The following is a 26,042-nucleotide window of genomic DNA, read 5'->3' on the forward strand; positions in this document are numbered from 1 at the left end:
TCTATCACAAGTGGTTTCAACACGTGCGGTTAATATTCAAGATGTAACTTTTTTTTTTTATTGAGTAGGGGAAATATAAGACCTTATTATTACAAATCTCCCTGCCATGAGATTTGTGACTCACCCATTTATGAGCCCCCAGTGAACACAGCCATTATTCTCTGTCATGTTAAGACAAGAAGGGGCATAAACAAACTTTTTTTCTGGGCTGACTGAACTTAGTCTGTTGCAACAATGAAGTTAAGATCTATATCTCTAAAACTCTGTGTTGTCTTCTCCAAGAATTTAAAGCTTGTTACTTGTTAGCATGCATCTCAGGGCAAGGCAGAGTTTTATAAGCAAGCCCATAGGAAGAAAAGTTTTAGATCCTTGAATTATTTATTTATTTATTTATTTATATTTTTTTAAACTTCTGAGACAGGGTCTCACTCTGTCACCCAGGCTGGAGTGCAGTGGTGCGATCTTGGCTCACTGCAACCTCTGCCTCCCGGGTTCAAGCGATTCTCCTGCCTCAGCCTCCCAAGTAGCTGGGATTACAGGTGCCCACCACCACACCTGGCTAATTTTTGTATTTTTAATAGAGATGGGGTCTCGCCATGTTGGCCAGGCTGGTCTCGAACTCCTGACCTCAGGTGATCTGCCTGCCTTAGCCTCCCAAAGTTCTAGGATTACCTGTGCCTGTCCCGTCTGGCTTAGTTTCATTTCTTTTTTCTTTCTTTCTTTCTTTTTTTTTTTTTTTTTTTTGAGGCAAGGTCTTACTCTGTCACCCAGGCTGGACTGCAGTGGCGCAATCTTGGTTCACTGTAACCTCTGCCTCCCGGGTTCAAGCGATTCTGCTGCCTCAGCCATCTGAGTAGCTGGGATTACAGGTGTGCACCACCATGCCGACTAATTTTTGTATTTTTAGTAGAGATGGGATTTCACCATGTTGGCCAGGCTGGTGTCGAACTCCTGACCTCAGGTGATCCGCCTGCCTCGGCCTCCCAAAGTGCTGCAATTATAGGTGTGAGCCACTGTGCTCGATCCTGTCTGGTTTAATTTCAACACGTCTTTACCCACTGTGCTGTAGCCACATTGGCCTTTACTTTCTGTTGAGCAAGCCAGGCACTCTCTTGCCTTTGCGCTAGCTGTGTTTCCCTTATACTAGATACCTAATGACCAACTCCCACCTTTCTTCAAGTCTTTGCTCTAAGGTCATCTCAAAAAGTCCTAGTTAAAATTATACCTTTTATCCCACCCTCTGCTAAGTTCCCTGTACTCGTCCTTTTTTCTTTCTTTCCATAGCACCATCACATTCTCCAGTATATTCTATAATTTACTCATTTGTGTTAATCTTGTTTTCCCCATCCCTGGCTACCCCTAATGTAATCTCCAGGAGAGTAGAATCTTTGTTTCATAGTCAATAGTACCTGGCATGTAGTAGGCCTCAATAAATATTGTTGAAAGAATGAGTCAGTGTGCATAACTGCTTGGCTTGAAATGCTGTTCTCCAAACTCAAGGTGTTTTTGGTTATTACTGTTTTTTCCTTCTAGGTTTGGCCTGCCATATTTAATTGCTTTGTTGGGGCCATTTAGTCATTTTTCTTTCCCTAACTTAAGGTCCTTTGGGAAAGGGCTGTGGATCAGACCAACTATTCAGAAAAGCTGGAGGCTTAGGGAGTTCCTGGAAGTAGCTATGCGGCAACTAAGAGAGGTTGGTCCACAATAAGGGTGGTTTCCTCTGACTCTACAAAATCTTAGTGATACTTTTGTAGGGGAAGAAAGCTGTTTTCCGTTTACCATTTTAGGTGCATTGGTTGGGGCCCTGTCAGTCAGACTAACAAAATACATTAACAAGAGAAAAACAAAAACAAGTTTATTGACATATTCATTGCGTATGAACATGAGAGCACCCAGTGAAGAGTAACTCAAGGAGGTAGTTAGAACTTGGGCTTATAGGCTATCTCAGCAAAGACTAGTAAATTTTTAGAGAATCCAGAAGACAAAGGAAAAGGACCTTGAGCTGCTAGGGACAGCAGATTGTGGGAAGGCAAGTATGTGGGGAAACCAATGGTAGATCAGGGCTGGTTTTAGCAAGGTTTGTTAGGTAGATTCCCCTGGTACCCTATCTGGGCTGATAAAGGTCAAGAGTTGTCTCCAAGATCAACTTCTGTCCTTCTTGTTAGAGAGGGAAGTGGGGATAGCTTTAAGAATTTATGTCCTGCTTCTGGGGATATAGGGGAGGGCAGAGAGCTTTTCTTTTTCTTTTCTTTTCTTTTTTTTTTTGAGACAGAGTCTCACTCTGTCGCTTAGGCTGGAGTGCAATGGTGCAATCTCAGCTCATGGCAACCTCTGCCGCCCGGGTTCAAGTGATTCTCCTGCCTCGGCCTCCTGAGTAGTTGGGATTACAGGTGCCTGCCACCATACCCTGCTAATTTTTGTGTTTTTAGTAGAGACGGGGTTTCACCATTCAAGACTGGCCAGGCTGGTCTTGAACTCCTGACCTCATGATCCACCCGCCTTGGCCTCCCAAAGTGCTGGAATAACAGGTGTGAGCCACTGCGCCTGGCCAAGCTTTTCTTGTATCTGCATTTTAATAACCCTTAGGCCAAAGTTGTATATTTTGGTTTGCCATATTCTCCTATTCACTGTCTTCATTGTAAATTCTCATGACAATTTCCTTCAAGAACATGGCCTCTGAGATCTTTGCAACCTCTGAAGAGGTGGATGGCTCATTACAGAGAATTTCAAGGCCAGGTTCAGCCTGGCAACAGAGAACTCTGGGGGTAAGAGTTGGGCCTGCCTGATGCCTAGACAAAAGACGGTCACTTGAGCTACTCACTGGGGGATGTAGCTATGGGGATGCTGATGTAGGTGCTTCTCCTGGCCCTGCCTTCTCCATCCTTATTAATACAAAATGTGAAAAGCAGTCAGGTTAGGTATTCCAGATTCACATGGCCCACTGAAAAGGACTCATTCAAAGGCAGATTTTTCTTCTACCATGACCCTTCTTACCTTGCCAATTGTTTATTCTCTTTTCTTTCTTTCTTTTTTTTTTTTTTTTTTTTTGAGATGGAGTCTCGCTCTGTACCCAGGCTGGAGTGCAGTGGTGCGATCTCGGCTCACTGCAAGCTTCGCCTCCCAGGTTCACGCCATTCTCCTGCTTCAGCCTCCCGAGTAGCTGGGACTACAGGCGCCTGCCACCACGCCCGGCTAATTTTTTGTATTTTTAGTAGAGATGGGGTTTCACCATGTTAGCCAGGATGGTCTCAATCTCCTGACCTCGTGATCCGCCCACCTTGGCCTCCCAAAGTGCTGGGATTACAGGCGTGACCCACTGTGCCTGGCTTCTCTTTTCTTATACTGTTATACATATATACACACTTCAGAAATGATCTCTGTCCTGGAGAATTTTATGTATGAGGTCAAAGCAGCAGCCACTCTGACAATTTTCTTCAAATGAGACTTATGCTGCTGGTCACGGTGGCACACGCCTGTAATACTGGCACTTTGGGAGGCCAAGATGGGCGGATCACCAGAGGTCAGGAGGTCGAGACCAGCCCTGGCAACATGGCGAAATCCTGTGTCCACTAAAAATACAAAAATTAGCTGGGTGTGGTGGCGCATGCCAGTAACCCCAGCTACTCAGGAGGCTGAGGCAGAAGAATTGCTTGAACCTGAGAGGTGGAGGGTGCAGTGAGACAAGATCTTGCCACTGCACTCCAGCCTGGGCAACACAGAGAGACTCTGTATGAAAAAAAAAAAAAAAACCCAAAAAGTTTGGATAACTGTATTACAAAAGTAAAAATAAGTCAATATTAATAATATCTTTTCTTTAACCCATATATCCAAAATAATACATTTAAACATATAATTTCAATATATAATATAAAAATTGTTAATGATATATTTTATATTTTGCGCTAGTCTTCTAAATCTGTATATTTTGCAACTACAGTGCACTTTGATTTGAACTAGCTGGATTTCTAGTGCTCAATAGCCACATGTGGCCAGAGGCTACCGTACTGGATAGTATATGTAGATGGCTCTACCCTAGAGTAACTTCATCTGTGTTACACGTTATTCTAACAGTGTATCTTCTGGTTTCCCAGCCACAGCTGACTTGAAGCAGTAAATAAATGGTGAGAGTGACAGAGTGCTAAGAATAGTAGAGAAGGGGCAGAAGAATTATTTTTATAAGTGGCTGAGGTCATTCATTGCAAGCACAAATGAAAGGTATGAACCTTTCATATGTTGAGACCTGCTGAAGCATACAGTGTGGTACCTGGTAGAATAATTGATAATTTTTCATGCTTGCCTTCCATTTCATAGGTCAAATCACTTAAAGAAGGCCACATCATGTTCACTCTTGTCTACAAACATAGGGAAGTGTGAAGAGTATGTGGACAAAGTTAAGGAAGCTTTCTATCAAGTGTTGCTAAAATAATGGTGTTCTAGTACAGGAAACCTGGGAAATGTATGTGTAAGTAGAAACCCAGGACTACATGATGAAGCCCTCTTCATTTCTAAAGCTGGGAGCTCACAGAAGTCTTGGAGGAGCCTGCAAGTGTTCCTTCAGCTGGGTGTGCCCCGTCTCATCTTCCTAAGATTGCTAACTTCTTCTCTTCTATGGGTTTCCCTTCTGGTCCATGGGGCAGAGATGCAGCTGGTGCCTTGGAACCTGCAAGGCTCAACCTTAGCCTAGACCTTAGCTGTGTTTGTGGGACATCAGGAGTCTGGCTTGTGGATTTGGAATGTCCATCTTTTGAGATGGACTTTCTTGGAACTCACCACTTCATGGACACCCACTGGGGGCAATGGTAGCAAAGTGTGTGGGTCAGCTGTGTGAGCTGTAGCATGCAGATTCCAGCCAGCAGAAAACAAAAGAAAACAAAAAGCAAAGCACTCAAATCAAATACCACCTTTGGGTTTTCTGTTTTTCTCTTGTGTATATGGAAGACGACAAAGTCAGGGGTGAGGGGATAGCTGTCATATAATTAGTGTACATTGTTCTCATGTAAAACCATCAGTCCACGGCTGCCTGTTAAATAATTTTGTCTCTTTCTTTATTCCATTTTTAGGCCGAGGAGTCTTGTAAATGTAATGGCTGGAAAAACCCTAACCCCTCACCCACTCCCCCCAGAGCCGATCTGCAGCAAATAATTGTCAGTCTAACAGAATCCTGTCGGAGTTGTAGCCATGCCCTAGGTGAGTTCCTAAATCTTCAAGGAAAGTATAACGAGTTCATTGTAGCGTGAGACTCTTAACTTACTGAATTCTGTGGGTTCACCAAATTTGAATGCTATGTACCTCTGTATGAGACCAACAACAAGAGTCTCTCTAGTCTCACGAGTTTGCTGGGAAGGGCTTCTCGTGAGAGACAAATGCTGCACTGTGTGCAGTGACTTTGTCCCTTCTTCCTTTCAAGAGCTGAGTTGGACTGGGGGATTGCCAAATAAGATGAAACATGACAATCGAGCTAGTTAGCATGAATAATGTGTAACATGTCCTGATTCATTTTGGGGGTTGGGGCCTGAGGGTCTTTGACCTCAGGGTTGAAACCTCAATCAACTGGTTTAATGATAATAATGATCATTTTTATTATTTCTGTTGCCCTGAACTTTCTGGGGTGCTTCATTTTATCTTCATATTCCTTAGTTTTGTGTATCTGATAGCTCTTTCTTCACTGGGCTGCTCTTTATTGTGTTTATTGAATGTTTACTGGTGGTTTCCCTTTCAACTTTCTTATCTGACTCTGCAAAATAATCAGTCAGTGATGGCTCAGTAGGCCCTGCTGCAGTCACTCAAAAGGCCTGTGCTAGTATGTTGTTCTTTGTCCTAATACTAGTTTTATGATTAAAATATTTAAAAAAATCATATGTTGTTTGAGTAGATAAAAGTTGAGGAATTAGTTTTTCCTAGATACTAAAATTTTAGTCCACGAAGAATCTTAGACTATTCTTACTTTCCTGCCTTCAGTTATACAGTCTCCCCCAAAATGTCAACAAGGCCAGTTTGCTGTCCGTGACTGCAAGGACATAGCACTCATTGGGCAGAACGTTCTTGCTAAGGTACTTACTCTTTCCACCTGACCATTATAAGTGGGTGACTTCTCATGCCATCATTTCTGTAGAGCTTCCTGCTTACAAGAAATGGTGTCGCCTCCAAGGTTAGCATGGTGTTAGATCGTCTGAAATTTTATTTTGTACTCAGAGAGTATTTCAATATTTACAGAGCATAAAAGTAGATAATGTGATCTTCCCAAGAAGTCATCACATTGGAATAACCTTCTGAAAACAGAAATAGTCCTGATCTCACAAAAGCAACACACTAATAATTTCATCATTTTGTTAACTTAATTGGTATCTCAAATAATGTGAACTCTGAGTTTTGAAGCACTCAATACAGAGCAAAAATTTCAAAAGTTAGAGAACTGTCCTTGATTATAATTTACCTTTTTTTTTTTAAAGAAAAAAAACAAAACAGAACGAAACAAAACAACCACTAACTATGAATGGAGTGAATGGAGTTTAGGATTGCCTCAGGAAATATGACGTAATAAATGTCTGGACTCAAGAAATCCTTAAGCCCTAGGCTTGAAGTGTATTTGTTATTGATTGGGAAATCCTATTATCCTACATCAATTAACGTTGAAAACAGGATCTTCTTTCTTTCTTAGCTGAGCAGATTGTCTCCATTCTAAGCACGTAAACACACATGAATGCCTGAAGGCAGAGACAGTGCTTCACAAAAAAAGCCAACTTTGTTTCCTTTTTTATTTCTTACCAAGCTTTGAAAACAAATGCCCTCATTCTGCAATACATAATCAAGAATGAAGAATGAAAAAAAAAATCACATATCCTTTGACCTGGCAAATCCATGCCAGAAATTTAATCTGTGTGTAAATTAAGATGTGCCCTCAAATTAAACTAAAAGGACGGTGACAGTGTTTTCTGGCCTTACTTACGATAGTAAAAAGCATGAAACAACCTAAATATTCCAATGTAGGAGATGATTGTGAAGAAATCAGGTAATAAAGCAGCTTGATAGGAGGTTTTATAATTTAGGACTAAATTATTGGATCTATCAGCCTGAGTTCAAATCCTAACTCTGTAACCGGTAGCTGTGAGTATGAGCACATTACTTAATCTGCCTGGACCTCAGTTTTTTCAACTCTGAAATGGGTTAATACATAGTAGTATTTACCTTGCAGGATCATTGTGAGGATTAAATGAGATAAGAAAAAGTCTTAGAATAGTACCTGGCATGTAAAATACATGATTATTGGCTGATGTTGTTAGTAGTAGTGGTACTATAACACTATCAGGGTTCTTTCACTTCACACAGCAGATATATACTCTGTCTAGCTTAAATAAGAAAACAATGCATATAAGAAGGGTACTAGTAGCTTCTAGAAGCTGAAAACAATGGGAAAACAGGTTTTGATCTTGTTTGGGGATCTCAGCTGCAGAAGTTCACAGAGCTTCTGTTCAGTCTGCTGCCACTCAATGATTTAGGATTCAGCTCCAACTGCCTCTGTCCCTGTGAGTATTGGTTCAGGATTTAAATACCCTGTGGAGGAGCTTGTGCCTGTTAAGTGTCTAACCCCGAAGTTTACCCCAAGGGAACTAAGAAGTTGGTCCTTTCCCAAATACAGGATGCTGACTCAGAAACAGCATTGATGTTTCATGAGTATAATCCCATTTTATTACTTTAGAAAATATAATACCATAAGGCCGGGCGTGGTGGCTCACGCCTGTAATTCCAGCACTTTGGGAGGCCGAGGCGGGCAGATCACAAGGTCAGGAGTTCGAGACCAGCCTGGCCAACATGGTGAAACCCCGTCTCTACTAAAAATACAAAAATTAGCTGGGCATGGTGGCAAGCACCTATAATCCCAGCTACTCGGGAGGCTGAGGCAGGAGAATTGCTTGAACCTAGGAGGCGGAGGTTGTAGTGAGCCGAGATTGCACCACTGCACTCCAGCCTGAGCAATATTGCGAGACTCCGTCTCAAAAACAAAAAAGAAAATATAATAGTATAAAACTTTTTTCTATTTTACTCAACACAGAACACTTCTGTGACCAGGTGTGTGGGTTTTTTTTTTTCTTCACTCACCAAGCAGTTCACCCACTCTCTGAACACTAGCTGGAGGTCCCATAATTCATTTCGGTTCTGACATGACCTACCTGGAGATAGCATCACATCCCACAGGTTAAGGGCTCAGTCCCACAATACTGCTCCCACTTCAGATGCCAATTGCAAGTCCCAGGTTATGACCTTTGCTTCTGACCGACCGGCTATAAATCAGGGTTCCCATCATACCCCTTCCTTGGTTTCAATAATTTGCTAGGATGGCTTACAGAACTCAAGGAAACACTTCAGTTTACTGGTTTAATATAAAGGATACACAGACAGCCAGATGAAGGGATGCACATGGCAAGGTTTGGGGAAGGGGAGTGAAGCTTCCTTGCCCTCTCCAGGTGCACGACCCCCCAGGCACCTCCACATGTTCAGCAACCTGGAAGCTTGAGCTTGTAATCCCAGCTACTTGGGAGACTGAGGCATGAGAATCGATTAAACCTGGGAGCAGAGGCTGCAGTGAGCCGAGATCTCACCACTGCAGCCTGGGCCACAGAGCGAGACTCCCATCTCAAAAAAAAAAAAAATTTTTTTTTCACAGGGCTTTATCTCTACACTTTCCCTCCCTTACCTTTCTTGTAGATTGATGGGTGGGGTTGAAGTTTCCAATCCTTTAATCCTCTAATAACCTGGTCTCTCTGGTGAGCAGCTTCATCCTGGGTTATCTATGCACTATCTTAAGTCACCTCATTAGCATAAACTCAGGTATGATCAAAAGGGGCTCATGATGAACAATAAAAGATACTCCTCCTGCTCAGGAAATCCCAGGGGTTTTAAGAGCTTGTGACAGGAACTGGGACAAAGACCAAGTATATTTCATACTATACCACAAACATATATTTTAATATATATGATCAGGAAAAGGTCTGGAAGGATGTATATTGAGTTGCTGACTGATTTTCTCAGGGTACGGGGGGTATAGGTATTTAAAAAATATTTCCCCCTACTCCTTCCTTTCTTCCTTGTTTCTTCTCTATTCTTTAGTCTGCTTTCTTAAAACTGAAATTACTGCACATTTTCAAGTGGTCTTGGAATTATTGTTGGAATGCCAGTGTTTATTTATTGGTCTTAGTATAACAGCTCTAGAAAACCTTTTTCTGAGATTACTCTTCCTTCCTCCCTCCTTTCCGTGCTTTTTGAAAAACTTTTTTTCTTAATGGAAAGTTTCAAACACCCGTAAAGGCAGAAGGGATAGTTTAATGAACTGCCTTGGACTCAGCACCCCGCTCTAATGATTATTTACATTTGCCAATTTTGTTGTATCTAACCCCCTGCTTTTATTTGCCAGAGTATTTTAGCAAGTTTCCTACATTTTTTCTTATCTTATTCATGCAGATATCTTCTTAATTGTTACCGACAAAGTACAAGTTGGGGTCTAGGGAATTCTGTTAGGAATTACGCAAGCCTGAATTCTCAAATACGTTTCAATTGGTATACATTGTTGTTCTGTTTTCACATGCAGTAGTCACCATTCTGAGCATGGTTGATTTACTCACCAGTAATTGTACACACGAAATGAAATATTCTTGAATTTGTCAGAACAAAACATACTGGCTTATTGATTGAGATAGTATCAATTCTATTGATTAAATGTTGGGTTTCTTTTGCCTCAGCCATATATGTTCTTTGGAGCTCTGGTTTTATGTAGTCTCCTGACAATTTCTTTCATCCCAGACATCTTTGGTCTACCATAATTTAATACTGTTCTGTGTTTCATGGACATAAAACACAGGAGTGAGATAGTCTGATCAAGTAGAAAGAACATTCAGTTGGGAACTAGGAAGTAATAATTCTAGCCTGTCTGGGTATGGTGGTTTGTGCCTGTAATGGCAGCTACTCAGGTCGCTGAGATGGGAGGATCCTTTGAGCCCAGGAGTTTGAGGCCAAAGTGAGCTGTGATGGGGCCACTGTGTGCGTAGCCTGGGAGACAGAGCAAAACCCCACCTCTAACAAAACAAAACCAAGAAAAGAATTCTAGCTTGGCCCTGCAGTTTACCAAGTTCCTTAACCTTTTTGCTGTTTAGTATCTCCATCCACAGAATGAAATGGTTGGTCTAGACCTATGCTGTACAATAAGGTAGCCACTGGCCACATGAAATGTGTTTACTCTGAATTGAGATATGCTGTAAGTGTAAAATACACACAGTTTTTGAAGACATCATAAGCAAAAACAATGCAGAATGTCTCAGTAATTATATTTTATATTGATTATATGTTGAAATGATAATATTTTGAATATGTTGGGTTAATGTATTATTAAAATTATTTCTACTGGAAAATTTAAAAATCACATTGTATTTCTATTGAATTGTGCTGGTTTAGAATATTCTAGTTCATTCTCTGAAATTATATTTGGGATTGGCACAATAATATTCAGTTTACAAAAATTTGACAAAGGGATCTAACAAAGTGCTTTAGTTGGTGCCAGCATTTCTCCTTATTTTAGTATTAATAAAGATTTTTCTTATTTTGGGACTGCTATTTAAAAAGCAGCTTGGGTCTTGCATGGTGGCTCACACCTGTAATCCTAGCATTTTGGGAGGCTGAGGCAGGTGGATTGTTTGAGCCCAGGAATTCGAGACCACCTTGGGCAACGTGGCGAAACTCCACCTCTACAAAAAATACAAAAATCAGCTGGTGTGGTGGCATGTGCCTTTAGTCCCAGCTACTCGGGAGACTAAGGTGGGAGGGAGGATGGCCTGAGCCTGGGAGGCAGAGGTTTCAGTGGGCCGAGATCGCATCACTTGCACTGCAGCCTGGGTGATAGAGTGAGGCCCTGTCTCAAAAATAAATAAATAAATAAATAAAAAAGCAGCCTGTTTTTACGAGCAGGAAAGTAGGAAACAAATCCTTGTGATCAAAACATAATTGGAATTTCTATTGTTATTTTGGAGTCCATTGTTCTGAACTGTTTCAGAATAGACTGATTATTAAATTTGTCTAGTAATAATATTTTAGTTTAGAGGTTTTTTGATTATTTTTCAGTGTTGTCACGTTTTTCTTTCTCTTCTGTCCAGGCTGGTGTGCAGTGGTGCGATCTCAGCTTACTGCAACCTCCCCCTCTTGGGCTCAAGCGATTCTTTCACTTCAGCCTCTCGAGTAGCTGGGACCACAGACATGCAGCAACATGCCCAGCTAATTTTTTTTTTTTTTGTATCTTTGGTAGAGACGGATTTTGTTATATTGCCTGGGCTGGTCTCAAACTCCTGAGGTCAAGCGATCTGCCCACCTCGGCCTCCCAAAGTGCTGGGATTACAGCTACCGCACCCGTCATCATCTTTTTCTGATATATGTGTATATATATGTATATATATATGTACACATTCAGCAGTGGGAACTGACTGTTTTTTGTCACTATAGATTCCTTGCTTTCCTGCTTGTTTACAGTAGGGAATTTCTTTTCTGTTAACTTTTAAAATTTTGAGTTAGGCAGACCCCTCACCCTACAACCAGAATTGATTCAAAGAGACTCCCAGAGCTTTTTTTTTTTTTTTTTTGAGAAGGAGTCTCACTCTGTTGGCCAGGATGGAGTGCAGTGGCGTGATCTCCATGATCTCAGCTCACTGCAACTTCCGCCTCCCAGGTTCAAGCAATTCTCCTGCCTCAGCTTCCCAGGTAGCTGGGATTACAGGCTTATACCACCACACCCAGCTAATTTTTGTAATTATTATTATTATTATTTTTTAGTAGAGAGTGGATTTTGCCAAGTTAGCCACGCTGGTCTCAAACTCCTGATCTCAGATGATCCACCCGCCTCGGCCTCCCAAAGTGCTGGGATTACAGGCATGAGCCACCACACCTGGCCTCTTTTTTTTTTTTTTTTTTTTTTTGCCACAGAGTCTGGCTCTGTCACCCAGGCTGGAGTGCGATGGTGCGATCTCGGCTCACTGCAACTTCTGCCTCCCAGGTTCAAGCTATTCTCCTGCCTCAGCCTCCCAAGTAGCTGGGATTACAGGCACCCACCACCATGCCCGGCTAATTTTTGTGTTTTTAGTAGAGACGGGTTTTATCATGTTGACCAGGCTGGTCTCAAACTCCTGACCTCAGGTAATCTGCCCGCTTCAGCCTCCCCAAATGCTGGGATTACAGGCGTGAGCCACCGCTTCTGGCCTGAGACTCCCAGAGATTTTTAAGGAAGGTCAAGAGTTAGCTTTAACAATCACACTAGAGCTTACTTCTTGAGTGTTATGAAGAAAATACCAGTATTTTTCTCATGGAAATTTCAAGTATTTAAATCATTTATGCAGATCATTTGACTCGACACATTTTCTTTGATCATACGACATTTGCATAGACTTGTACCATATAATTGCCCCCTCAGTTCCCATTTATACATGTACTGTGCAGATGCCAAAGGACGTAAACATGGGGCCCAGCTAGCACAATGACGCAGCCTCCTGAATTGAGCCAGCATATTCCTCTTGGCTGGATGTCCACTGCTGGCTAATGCAGCCTTTCAGATGCCGGTTTCAGAGTTTTCAGGAGCTGTGGGTCGGGCACAGCAGGAGTTAAGGGGATAATACTGGTAATATTTTCTCTGCTCATTTGGTATAAGTTATGTCTCCCTGACGTCCTCTGGTCATGAAATCCTGTTTGATACTCCCTTCAAGTTCCTGCCTCTAGCACTGGCTGAATTTAGGCTTTTCCTCATTATTCCTTGCCTGTGTCTGCTGCAGCTTCTGGAGTTCTTATTTCCATTCCTGCATACCTGGCTTTCCCATAAAGTGATGATACAATGTGATCCCATTCTCCTGCTTAACCCCTCTGAGCTTCTCATTATCCTCAGAGTGAAGGGTGATCTGTAGTTGAGCAAGCAGGTTCAGTTCATTGAGGCCTCTTTATTTTCAAAGCTTTTCTCTAATTATCTTCATTGCATTTTGGCCATCAGGCTGCTCCATGTTCTCCAAAGGTTCTTTGAACTTTCTCCCACCTCTGCCTTAGATCTGGAAGCTCATACCACCTTCAATGCCTTTCCTTCATTTTCTGCCAGGGAATTCTGCTTATCCTTCAAGGCTTGACTGCAGAACTCTGTAGAGAGAATAAAGGCCTTCTTAGAGCTCTGTGGCAATGTTCCTTCTTATATAACTATAATTATATACCAATCTGTACTGAACTGTGATTAAGAGTTGACTTTTTCTCTAGTTTGTAATATATTTAGTTCGTTGTGCATAATTGTGCTTATTCTTTTGTTGGTAAATAGTCATTGAATTCAGTAATGGTAAAATGAGGGCTGGTTGCATATATTTGCAGAGGAGCTTTCAAAGTTTATAATCTATACCTGCTGTGTCCAACACAGTAGCCACTAGCCATGTGTGGCTATTGAACACTTGCAATTTCACTAGTTTGAATTGTGCTGTAAGTGTGAAATGCACACAGGTTTTGAAGACTTAGTACAAGAAGAGGAATGTAAATAGTAACTTTTAATATTGCATACATATTGAAAGAATAATACTTTGGTATATATTAGGTTAAATAAAATATATTATTAAATGAATTTCACCTGCTTCTTTTGTCTTTTTAAACACAGCTACTGGAATACTTAAATTTACATATGTGGCTTGCATTATATTTCTACTGGACTGCTCTCATCTAATGGGCTCTTACTCTTAGGCTTCTCTTTTTTTTCATTCCAGATCTGAGATTACAGAAAATGAAACCACTTTTAAATGATAAGCCTTTTGCACGTTAGTCAATTTGACAGATTTCATTGCAGTCATTAATTTTACCTCTTCTAGCCTCGATGCCAAATTCCCATGAACAAAAAATGTATTTGAGCAGCCTTCAAATCCTATTGTGTTATTTGCTTCTGGTCCAGAGGAGCAGGGACATGTTAGCTGCCTGCCCAGCTGCTGCCTGTTCACACTGCAGGGCATGTGAGGACTGGCTGGCTGTCTTCACGAGAAGTGCAGGCCAATGATACACGGAGCCAGAGCTTAGTGAGGGTCACGGCACACAGTGACAGTGTGCTTCCTGTTCTCAGCAAGGTTGACAGCTGCACCGTGATTCTTGGCAGCAGTCACACGGCGGGTCACTCTCTGGCACCCTGGGTGTTTGCAAGTCTGACACAGCACTGAGAGGTGCCAAGGTATACCCTTCTGGAGTGATCTAAAGAAGGCAAAGCCTCCCCTCGTCCCCTCACTTGCACCTTCTGTCTGCTTTCTTGTGCCCTTCACACAAAGTGGACACTGGGGGAACTGTGGCCCACGAAAAGGAATAAACTTTGCCACAGCTCAAGGGTTGGTCAATCTTGGGTAATTAGTGTATATCAATGCTTTGTATCAGGCTCTTGGAAGACTATTTAAAGTAAAAGCAGGATTCTTTAATGATCAAATTCAGGTGGAGGAAACATTGTAAAAAAACTTTTAATTTGCAAATAATTAAAAATTTACATAAAAGTCATGAGAATAATAACGAAGAATATCCCATAAATCCTTTCCCTAGATTTACCTATTAGTAACATTTTATTTTATTTGCTGTCATTGGCTCATATATATATATATATATATATGTATAAATGTATATAGAGAGTCTCATATATATATATATATGAGTCTCTATGTATAAATTTGTTTTTCTGGAACTATATGAGAATAAGTTACTTATATATCATAGCCCTTCCTCCCCTAAATATTTCAATATACAGTTCCTAATAATAAGGTTTTCTTTTTTTGAAATGGAGACCCACTCTGTTGCTCAGGCTGGAGTGCAATGGTGCAGTCTTGGCTTACTGCAGCCTCCACCTCCTGGGTTCAAATGATTCTCGTGCCTCAGCCTCCCAAGTAGCTGGGATTACAGATGCCTGCCACCATGCCCAGCTAATTTTTTTATTTTTAGTAGAGATGGGGTTTCATCATGTTGGCCAGGCTGGTCTCGAACTACTGACCTCAAATGATCCGCCCTCCTCAGCCTCCCAGAGTGTTGGGATTACAGGCGTGAGCCACCGCACCTGGCCACGGTTTTCTCTTAATAACCTCAGTTCAATTACCAACTTTAGTAAATTTAACATTAATATAATACCTTTATCTAATCTACTGTTTGTATTCTAATTTTATCTGTTGACCCAAAAATGTTCTTTATAACATATTTTCCTTTCCATTAAGCATCCACTCAAGAATCACATATCTGTTTAGTTGTCATGTCTCTTTAGTTTTCTTTAATCTGGAGTTCCTCAGCATTTTATTTTATTTGTTGACTTTTATAACATTGACATTTTGATGGAGGAATGTTTTAAATTTTAAAAACAAACTCTTTAAAGAGCTAGGAAAAATACATTTTTTGTTATTTTTTGTTTATGTAGGAAAAACCTTTGCAAGCAAAACCTTAAAGAACTGCCAACGTAGATATGGCTTTCTAAAAAGATTAACATTTTTCTACAGCCAAACCAAATAAACCAAAAATCCCTCCCCACCAAATACGTAAGCATTTGCAATGAGTATGGCAGACTAAAGGTTAGTACATAAGGTTTATTCAAGGTGGTAAGAAAAAGACTAACATCTTGAAAACCAAGCAAAGGAACTCAAATTGGCAGGTACACAGGAGATCAAATACAAACAGCCAGTAGTATGAAAAACAAACAACTCCCTGGGCCTTCCGTTGAATGCAGATCAAAACAGTAGGGGGTGCTTATTAATTTTCAAAAGATTGGTTAAATTACCGAGGATGGTTCTCCACTGTAGGCAGAGCACAGGAAAAAGGAATAGTCTCTCACTACTGATACAGTGTACATTGATGCACATCTTGATGAGGGAGGTTAAATTAGGGAGCGATACATCAAAGTTTTACATAGCAGCGACTTCATATCTTGAGTTTTGTGGCAGGTTGACTGCTATAGATTTGTGCATTGTAGTTTATAGATTTTTATTTTTTATTTTTTAATAATATGCTCCTAGACTCATAAATAATAGAGGCCTATCTCTTTAAGAAAACATACTTTTAGATAATTGAAGGGAGCCTATTTGCATCAAAAAGTCTTCTTAATAAAAGGTTAAGAGAAGGGTTTCTTTTAATAATGAATGACTCTTTTTGGTTTAATATGAATTGATTGTCAGTATAGTAAATAGTTTAGCTTTGCAGTTAGAGTGAGGTTCACCTGGGTGTTGACATGGGTTGGGATTAATTAGGAGACTGGTAAATCTAGAGATAAGTTAAACAAGTCTAATTCTGGTCAGTATCCCCAAAGAGCCAGGAGTAGTCTCTGGATTTGGTAGAGATGGGGTTGTTTAAGGAAAGTGGTATTTTAGGAAGACTACCCTGGCAGCAGAGAGAACAGTCTAGGGGGCAATTTTATTACAGTAGGTTTGACATTCCAATGGAAGAAAGGTAGGATGGGGAAATGCAGTGTCTCTGAGAGAGGATGAGGAAGCTCAGTGGAGTCTGGTGGCTGGTAATGTGTGGAAGGTAAAGGACACTAAAGGAATGAATGATGGGCTTGTTGGCAGAAACAGGGCCAGCAAGAGGTAGCTGCCATTTTGAGGAGGGCCATGAGGAGTTAAGTCTTTGAGTCATTTTCCATGATGGTGGTGCACCTATTTTGTTGGGATAGGGAGGATGGAAGGTGGGGTTCGGGGAAGATTGGAGCTGGAGAAGAGGTTAGCTGGTGATGTGTATTTGTTGAGAACAGAAAGTTCAGCGCTACTTCCTCAGAGATTGAGTTAGGTGAGAACTGAAAAGGATTTTTGGTCAAAAGGGATCTGTAGTTGGCCTCCTTGGAGAGGGGCTACATTGGAGGGTCTGAGAAGTTGGCACATTTAGACAACTACGTATTTATATAGTGTAGTCATAGCTGTTCTTGTCTGGCTTTCTTATTACAGGGAAGCTTCTCTTTGATAACTTGTCTGGACCTTTTTCCACCCTTCTCCAGCAGACTGTCCACTCCATCTACTTTCATTTGATCTTCCTCCACCTCATTGTTTATTCTAGGAAGCTTAACCTTTCTCATACAATATTCTCCTGCTTCAGTGCTCCCCCTACCACTCCAGACCTGCGTTTATTTCATTCTCAGAGTAAGAGCTATCCTCTTCTGCTATGAAAGTTACTCACCCTTTGTACAGGGGAGCCTCTTTCTTCTCTTCTGGGAAACTGTTGCTGCTTTATTTACATTTTCCCCCATCTCCATCTCCCTATTCCTTTTTACTTTGGGTTTCACACAGAGCCCTGAGGAGAGATCACATATTGCATTATGGTAATAAATAAATAAATAATTAATAATTGCAAAAAAAATCACAAAGCCACAAGCACATTTCATTATGGGCAGAGTCAGAGGGAAATGAGCCTCCTCAGGTTTCACTTAAGCATTTTAATTTTTATCAGGCTACTCTTCAAAATATGCAAAAAGTTGGTTCTAAACAGTGGTTTTAAAGCTGCAGAATCCCAACAAGGGAATGGGATGGGTTCTTGAGCCTTCTAAAAATAGAAGCTTTCACCTCTATTTCATCCAGAGCAACTCCTTCTAATTCTGATTAGTAATTAATTTTGGTAAAGTGTTTTGGGGCTTTGAAAAAGTAAGCTACTATTTCAAAAGTAAATCATGGCATGTACTTCCATGAGTTAAACCTACTATATGTAGCACCTTAATTAGATGGTTTCATATTATGGAGCATCTGAAGGAATTTACTTGATATTGTATACTGATTGCTTTCATAGCTTATCACAAAAAGAGATTAAAAGTTTCTAAGGCCAGATGCAGAGGCTCACACCTGTAATCCTAGCACTTTGGGAGGCCAAGGTGGGAGGATTGCTTGAGCCCAGGAGTTTGAGACTAGCCTGGGCAACATAGTAAGACTCCCTCTCTATGTCTATTAATTTAAAAAAAAAGTTTATAAGACAAAAATAGTCCTAAATAAAATTATTTCTGTAAATAACTGACATAAAAATGTTGACCTAGTTGTCTCCAGAATGAGGCCTGTTTCCCAAAGGCTTCAGAGTGACCTCAAGGAAAATTTTGCAGTCTTAAGAAAAAGATGACCCAGCAAATGTTCTACCTAAGATGAAGTCTGATTTTGGGTATCTTTTAGAAAGTGATGAGGTAACGTATTGTATAGTCAGATAGCAAATAATATATTTAAACATTAATTTTTGTGTTTACACACACACATAGTTTTTCTTTTTTCTTTCTTTCTTTTTTTTTTTTTTGCGAGGGGACAGAGTCTTGCTGTCTCCCAGGCTGGAGTGCAGTGCTGCAATTTTGGCTCACTGCAGCCTCCACCTCCTGGGTTCAAGTGATTCTCTTGCCTCAGCCTCCCGAGTCGCTGGGACTACTGGCATGCACCACCACACCCGGCTATTTTTTGTGTTTTTAGTAGAGACAGGGTTTTGCCACACTAGCCAGGCTGGCCTCTAACTCCTGACTTCAGGTGATCCACCTGCCTTGGCCTCCCAAAGTGCTGGGATTACAGGCATGAGCCACTGCGCCCTGCCTACATGTAATTTTTCTATGATGTAAGTTATTTATATACTTAGAAACAATTTAATTGATTATTCTTTTTCTGTTTGATAATGTAATAATACAGTGTTGACATTTTATTCAATACTGCTGAAGTCAGACAGATTATAAAGATTAATTCCTCTCTTCTTACCTTTTAAAAATGCTGTTTTGAGCTGGGCATGGTGGCTCACACCTGTAATCCCAGCACTTTGGGAGGCCACAGTGGACGGATCGCTTGAGCTCAGAAGTTCGAGACCAGCCTGGACAACATGGTGAAAGCCCATCTCTACATAAAAATACAAAAACTAGCTGGGCATGATGGTATGCACCTGTAGTCCCAGCTATTTGGGAGACTAAGGTGGGAGGATTACCTGAGCCCAGAAAAGTCGAGGGTGCAGTGAGCCATAATTGTGCCACTACAATCCAGCCTGGGTGACAGAGTGAGACACTGTCTCAAAGAAAACAAAAACAAAAAGGAAGAAAAACAAGCTGTGTTGGAGTCTGGGCATGGTGGCTTACACCTGTAATTCTAGCACTTTGGGAATCCGAGACGGGAGGATCACTTGAGCCCAGGAGTTCAAGACTAGCCTGGGCAACATGGTGACACTTTGCGCCAACGGAAAATACAAAAAAATTAGCCAGGCGTGGTGGTACACGCCTATAGTCCCAGCCACTTGGAAGGCTGAGGTGGGAGGATCGCTTAAGCTCAGGAGGTCAAGGCTGCAGTGAGCCAAGATCGCACCATTGCACTCCAGCTTGGATGACCAAGGGAGACCCTGTCTTGACACTGCCCCACCCCACAAAAATGCTGTATTGGGGTGCACACCCATGCATATTCCTCATCACGGGTCCATCACTCTGCCTTTCAATTACTTTTCTGTATTAGAGAGAAATGAAAGGTGGGTGGCCTCTACCTCTCTAATTTTAAGCCCTTTAATCTGTCTTCCTCTAGGACATTTGTGTTATTTAAAAACAAATAGTTTTTTTTTTTTTGAGATGGAGTCTCGCAGGCTGGAGTGCAGTGGCGCAGTCTCGGCTGGAGTGCAATGGTGCAATCTCAGCTCACCACAACCTCCACCTCCCGGATTCAAGTCATTCTCCTGCCTCAGCCTCCCAAGTAGCTAGGATTACAGGCATGTGCCCCCACGCCTGGATAATTTTTATATTTTGAGTGGAGATGGGGTTTCACCATGTTGGCCAGGCTGCTTTTGAACTCCTGACCTCGTGATCCACCTGCCTTGGCCTTCCAAAGTGCTGAGATAACAGGCATGAGCCACTGCGCCTGGCTGAGATTTTTTAAAGGATACAAAATTACAGCTGGATAGGAAGAATGAGTTCTAGTGTTCTATGCCACTGTAAGATGACTGTGGTTAACAATAATATCTAGTTTCAAATAGCTAGATGGATGATACCGAGTGTTTCCAACACAAAGAAATGATAAATATTTGAGATGATGGATATGCTAATTACACTGATCTGATCACTGTATATTAAATGTATCAAAATATTGCTGGGTACCTCATAAATATGTACAATTATATGTTAATTAAAATGAGAAAATAATTTTTTTCAGTTTTATTAAGGTTTAATTGACAAATAAAAATGTATATATTTATCATGTATAATGTGATATTTTGAGATGTATATATTATAAAATGATTAAATCAGGCTAATTAGTATATCTATCACCTCACATACTTTTAATTTTTTGTGGTGAAAATATTTAAAATTGATTCTGTTAGCAATTTTCAATTATATAATTACAATGTATTATTATTAACGATAGTCACCATGCCACACAATTGATCTCCAGAACTTCTGTGTAAATGAAACTTTGTACTCTGTGACCAGCATCTCTACCCATACCTCACGTTCCAAGTCCCTAGTAACCATCATTTTACTTTCTGCTTCTGTGAGTCTGACTTTTTAAGATTCTACATACAAATAAGATCATGCAGTATTTGTCTTTCTGTGCCTGGCTTATTTCACTTAGCCTTAAGACAGGCTCTCACTTTGTTGTCCAGGCCAGAATGCAGTGGTACAATCATAGTTCACTGTAGCCTCAAACTCCTGGGCTCAAGGGATCCTCTTGCCTTAGGTTGCTAAGTAACTGGGGCTACAGATCTGAGCCACCATACCTAGCTAATTAAAAAAAAATTTTTTTTTGTAGAGACAGGGTCTTGCCATCTTACCAAGGCTGGTCTTGAACTGAGCTCAAGCAGTCCTCCTACTTCAGCCTTCCAAAGTGCTAGGATTACAGGTGTGAGCCACTGTGCCTGGCCATTTCCTTAGTTTTTAAGGCTGAATAGTATTTGATTGTGTTCATATACTACATTCTCTTTATCCATTCATTTGTTGGGGTGGACACTTAGGTAAATTCCATATTTTGGCTATTGTGAATAATGCTGCAGTGAATATGGGAATGCAGATGTCTTTTTGACATACTGATTTCCTTTTCTTTGGATATATATCCAGAAGTGGAATTGCTGGGTCAGGTCATATGGTAGTTCTGTTTTGGATTTTTTGAGACATATCCATATGGTTTACCATACTGGCTGTACTAATTTACATTCCCACAAACAGTGTGCAAGGGTTCCTTGTCCCCACATTCTTGCCAACACTCATCTTTCATCTTTTTGATAATAGCTATCCTGAGCGTGAAGTGATATCTCATTGTGATTTTAATTTGCATTTCTCTGATTAGTGATGTTGAACATTTTTCCATATACCTGTTGAGAAATGTCTGTTCATATCCTTTGCACATTTTAAAATTGGGTTGTTTTCTTACCATTGAGTTGTATAAGTTCCTTATATATTTTGGATATTAGCTTCATCAAATGTATGGTTTGAAAATGTTCTCTTCCATTCCATAGGTTGTCTCTTTACTCTGTTGATTGTTTCTTTTCCTATATAGAAGCTTTTTAGTTTGATGCAATCCAGTTTGTCTATTTTTGTTTTGTTGCCTGTGCTTTTTGATCATATTCAAAAAATCTTTGCCAAGACCAATGTCAAGAAGCTTTTTCCTATGTTTCCTTCTAGTAGTTTTACAGTTTCAGGTCTATATTTAAGTCTTTAGTCCATTTTGAATAGGTTTTTGTATATGGTATGAGATAAGGGTCTAATTTCATTCTTTTGCATGTGGATATCCGGTTGTCCCAACAGCATTTATTGAAGAGACTGTCCCTTCCCCTTGGCATCTTTGTTGAAAATCAGTCGACTGTAAATGGATAGATTTCTGGGCTGTCTATTCTGTTCAGTTGGTCTATGTATTTGTTTTTTATGTTGGTAGCATTTTGTTTTGATTGAGATAGCTTTGTAGTAGATTTTGAAATCAAGTGTAGTGTGATGACTCTGCCTTTGTTCTTTTTGCTCAAGATTGCTTTGGCTATTTGGAGTCTTATGTAGTTCTGTACAGATTTTAAGATTATTTTTTCTATTTCTGTGAAAAATGTCATTGGAATTTTGATAGGGATTGCATTGAATCTGTAGATCACTTTGGGTAATATGGACATTTTAACAGTATTAATTCTTCCAATCTGTGAACATAAAAGATATCTTATCACTTATTCGTGTCTTCTTCACTTTTTTTTTTTTTAAGATGGAGTCTCACCTTGTCACTCAAACTGGAGTGCAATGGCACAATCTCAGCTCACTGCAACCTCCGCCTCCCAGGTTCAAGTGATTCTTCTGCCTCAGCCTCCTGAGTAGCTGAGATTACAGGCGTGCGCCACCATGCCCGGCTAATTTTTTTTATCTTTAGTGGAGATGGGTTTTCACCATATTAGCCAGGCTGGTCTCAAGCTCCTGACCTTGTGATTTGCCTGCCTCAGCCTCCCAAAGTGCTGGGACTCCCAGTGTGAGCCACTGTGCCTGGCCTACTTTCTTTCATCAGTGTTTTATAGTTTGTAGTGTACATATCTTTCATCTCCTTGGCTAAATTTATTCCTAGGTATTTGATTGTTTTTGATGCTGTTATAAATGAGATTGTTTCCTTGATTTTTTGTTTTGTTTTGATAGTTTGTTGTTAGTATACAGAAACATGGCTGGGCATGGTTACTCTTGCCTGTAATCCCAATGCTTTAGGAGGTGGAAGGATTGCTTGAGCCCAGAATTTGAGAAGAACAGCTTGGGCAACATAGTGAGAAGCCATCTCTATTAAAAAACAAACAAAAAAAAAAAAAAGAAAAAAAAAACGAATGGTACTGATCTTTGTGTGTTGATTTTGTATCCTGCAACTTTACTGAGTTTGTTTATTAGTTTTAAAAGTTTTTTGGTGGTGTCTTTAGGGTTTTCTGTTTATAAAATTATGTTATCTGCAGAGACAATTTAACTTCTTCTTTTCTGATTTGAATACTTTCATTTCTTTTTCTTACTTAATTGTTTTGGCTAGGACTTCCAATACTACGTTGAAAAGAAGTGGCAAGGGTGGGTATATTTTTCTTGTTCTTAATCTTAAAGGAAAAGCTTTCAGCTTCTCACCATTGAGTGTGATGTTAATTGTGGGTTTGTCACATACGGCCTTTTTGTGTTGAGGTACAGCACATTCCCTCTATGCCTAATTTGTTGAGAGTTTTTATCATGAAAGGATGTTGAATTTTGTCAAATGCTTTTTCTGTATCTTTAGAGATTACCATATGATTTTTCTCCTTCATTCTGTTAATTTGCTATATCAATTTATTGCTGAACCATCCTTGCATCCCTGGGATTAATTCCTCTTGCTCGTGGTGAAGGATTCTTTTAATCTGCTGTTGAATTCAGATTGCTGGTTTTCTGTTGTGTATTTTCGCATCCATGTTCATCAGGGATATTGGCCTGTAATATTCTTTTCTTGTAGTGTCCTTGTCTGGCTTTGGTATTAGTATAATGCTGACCTTGTAAAGTGAGTTTGGAAGTATGCATCCCTCTTCAGTTTTTTGAAGTTTTTTTTTAGAGTTTCACTTTGTCATAAAGGCTGGAGTATAGTGGCACAAGCATGGGTCACTGCAACCTCAATCTTGTGGGTTCAAGCAATCCTCCCACCTCAGCCTCCTGAGTAGCTGGGACTACAGGCATGTGACACCACACCTGCCTAATTTTTATTTATTTATTTATATTTTTTGTAGAAACAGGGTCTCACTATGTTGTGCAGGCTTGTCTTGAACTCCTAGGCTTAAGCATTTCTCCTACCTCAGCCTCCTGAAGTGCTGGGATTATAGGCATGAGCCACTGCACTTGGGCTTTTTGAAGAGTTTGAGAATAAGTATTAGTTCTTTTTAAAGTGTTTGGTAGAATTCAGCCTTGAAGCCATCAGGTCCTGGGCTTTTCCATGATGGAAGATTTTTTATTTAATTACTGATTCAGTCTCCTTACTTGTTATTAGTTTGTTCAGATTTTCTATATTTTCATGATTTAGTTTTGGTAGGTTGTACATTTTCAGGAATTTACCCATTTCTTTTAGATTATCCAATTTATTGACATAACTGTTCATCATAATCTCTTATAATCCTTTGTATTTCTGTGGTATCAGTTATAATGTCTCCTTTTTCATTTCTTATTTTGAGTCTTCTCTTTTTTTTCTTTTGTAGTCCAGCTAAAAGTTTGTCCATTTTTTTATCTTTTCAAAGAACCAACTTTTAGTTTTGTTGATCTTTTCTATTGTTTTTCTTGTTTCCATTTATTTCTGCTCTGATCTTTTTTGTTTACTCTTTCTACTAACTTTGGACTTTAGTTCGTTCTTCTTTGTCTAGTTCTTTGAGGTGTAACATTAGGTTGTTCATTTGAGATCTTTTTTCTTTTTTAATATAGGCATTTATTGCCATAAGCTTCTTTCTTAGAACTGCTTTTGCTGCATTTTGTAAGTTTTGGTATATTGTATTTCCACTTCTGTTTGTCTTAAGATATTTTTAAATTTCCCTTTTAAGTTCTTCTCTGACCCATTGGTTGTTCAGGAGAATGCTGTTTAATTTCAACCTATTTGTAAATTTTCCAAAATTCCTCCTGTTAATGATTTATATAGGTTGGTCCAAAATAATTGCGGTTTTTGCCATTGAAAGGAATGGCAAAAATGCTATTATTTTTGCACCAATCCAATACTTTCCTACCAGTGTGGTTGGAATAGACAGTTGGTATGATTTCAGTCTTTTAAAAGTTGTTAAGACTTGTTTTATGGACTATCATCTGATCTGTCCTAGAGAAAATTTCATGTGCACTTGAGAAGAATGTGTATTCTACTCTCATTGAATGGAATGTTCTGTATATGTCTGTTAGGTCCATTTTCTTTAAAGTATAGTTCAAGCCCAGTGCTTTGTCATTGATTTTCTGTGTAAATGATTTATCCATTGTTGAAAGTGTAATATTGAAGTCCCCTACTATTATTGTATTTCATTCTATCTCTACTTTCAGATATTTATTTATTTATTTATTTATTTGAGATGGAGTGTTGCTCTGTTGCCTAGGCTGGAGTGCAGTGGCATAATCTAGGCTCACTGCAGCCTCCACCTCACAGGTTCAAGTGATCCTCTCCCATCAGCCTCTCAAGTAGCTGGGATTACAAGCATGTGCCACCACATCCAGCTTATTTTTTGCATTTTCAGTAGAGACGAGGTTTCACCATGTTGGCCCCACTGGTCTCAAACTCCTGACCTCACATGATCCACCCACCTTGTCCTCCTAAAGTGCTGGGATTACAGGCATGAGCCACTGTGCCCAGCTCAGATTTATTAATGTTTGCTTTATATTATATTATATATATATTTTATATATTTACAGCAAACATTAGGTGCTGTAACATTAGGTGCATGTGTATTTACAATTGTTATATCCTCTTGATGAATTGATCCCTTTATCATTATATAATGCCCTTTTTGGTCTCTGTATCGTTTTGTTGTTGTTGTTGTTGTTGTTGTTGTTGTTTTTGAGATGGATTCTCCCTCTGTTGCTAGGCTGGAGTGCACTGGTGTGATGTCGGCTCACTGCAATCTCCGCCTCCTGGGTTCAAGCAATTCTCCTGCCTCAGCCTCCTGAGTAGCTAGAACTACAGGCACGCACCACCATGCCCAGCTAATTTTTGTATTTTTAGTAGAGATGGGGTTTCACCATATTGGACAGGCTGGTCTCGAACTCCTGACCTTGTGATTCGACTGCCTCAGCCTCCCAAAGTGCTGGGATTACAGGTGTGAGCCACCGCGCCCAGCCACTTTTTCACATAAAGCCCATTTTGTCTGATATAAACATAGTTGCTCCTGCTCCTTCAGGATCCCCTACCCCTTGGTGTTTAATCCTCTTAACTTTCTGAAAATGCATTTGTTTAGACATGTTAGTTTGAGTTCCCCAAGAAACAGACTCTGAGACAAGGATTTGAGTGCAAGTAGTTTATTTGGGTTGAGAGTAGGAGAGTTAAAAGTGAAACACTGAGGAAAAGGTGGCCAATAAAGAGTGAATTACTAAGCCAGCTCTCACTGTGGGCAACTGGTACTTAATTCTGTGCAGGAATAATTGGGAGCTGGTGTAGAACACTTAC

At 40.2% G+C, this 26,042-nt stretch overlaps 1 protein-coding gene across 3 annotated transcripts in view; it reads left to right on the forward strand.

Moving 5' to 3' along the window:
* KAT2B (lysine acetyltransferase 2B) overlaps positions 1–26,042 on the forward strand; it is a 114,116-nt gene that overhangs the window by 27,102 nt on the left and 60,972 nt on the right. For 2 of the 3 annotated variants that reach the window (XM_034955955.3, XM_034955954.3), the window contains exon 2: positions 5,061–5,187. The exons of the other annotated variant lie outside the window; for it this stretch is intronic. In XM_034955955.3, coding sequence (XP_034811846.1) covers positions 5,061–5,187 — 127 coding nt within the window. The remainder of the gene's footprint in view (positions 1–5,060; positions 5,188–26,042) is intronic. 3 annotated transcript variants of the gene reach the window in all.

This window comes from Pan paniscus, chromosome 2 (assembly GCF_029289425.2).
Source record: "Pan paniscus chromosome 2, NHGRI_mPanPan1-v2.0_pri, whole genome shotgun sequence".
NCBI lineage: Eukaryota > Metazoa > Chordata > Mammalia > Primates > Hominidae > Pan > Pan paniscus.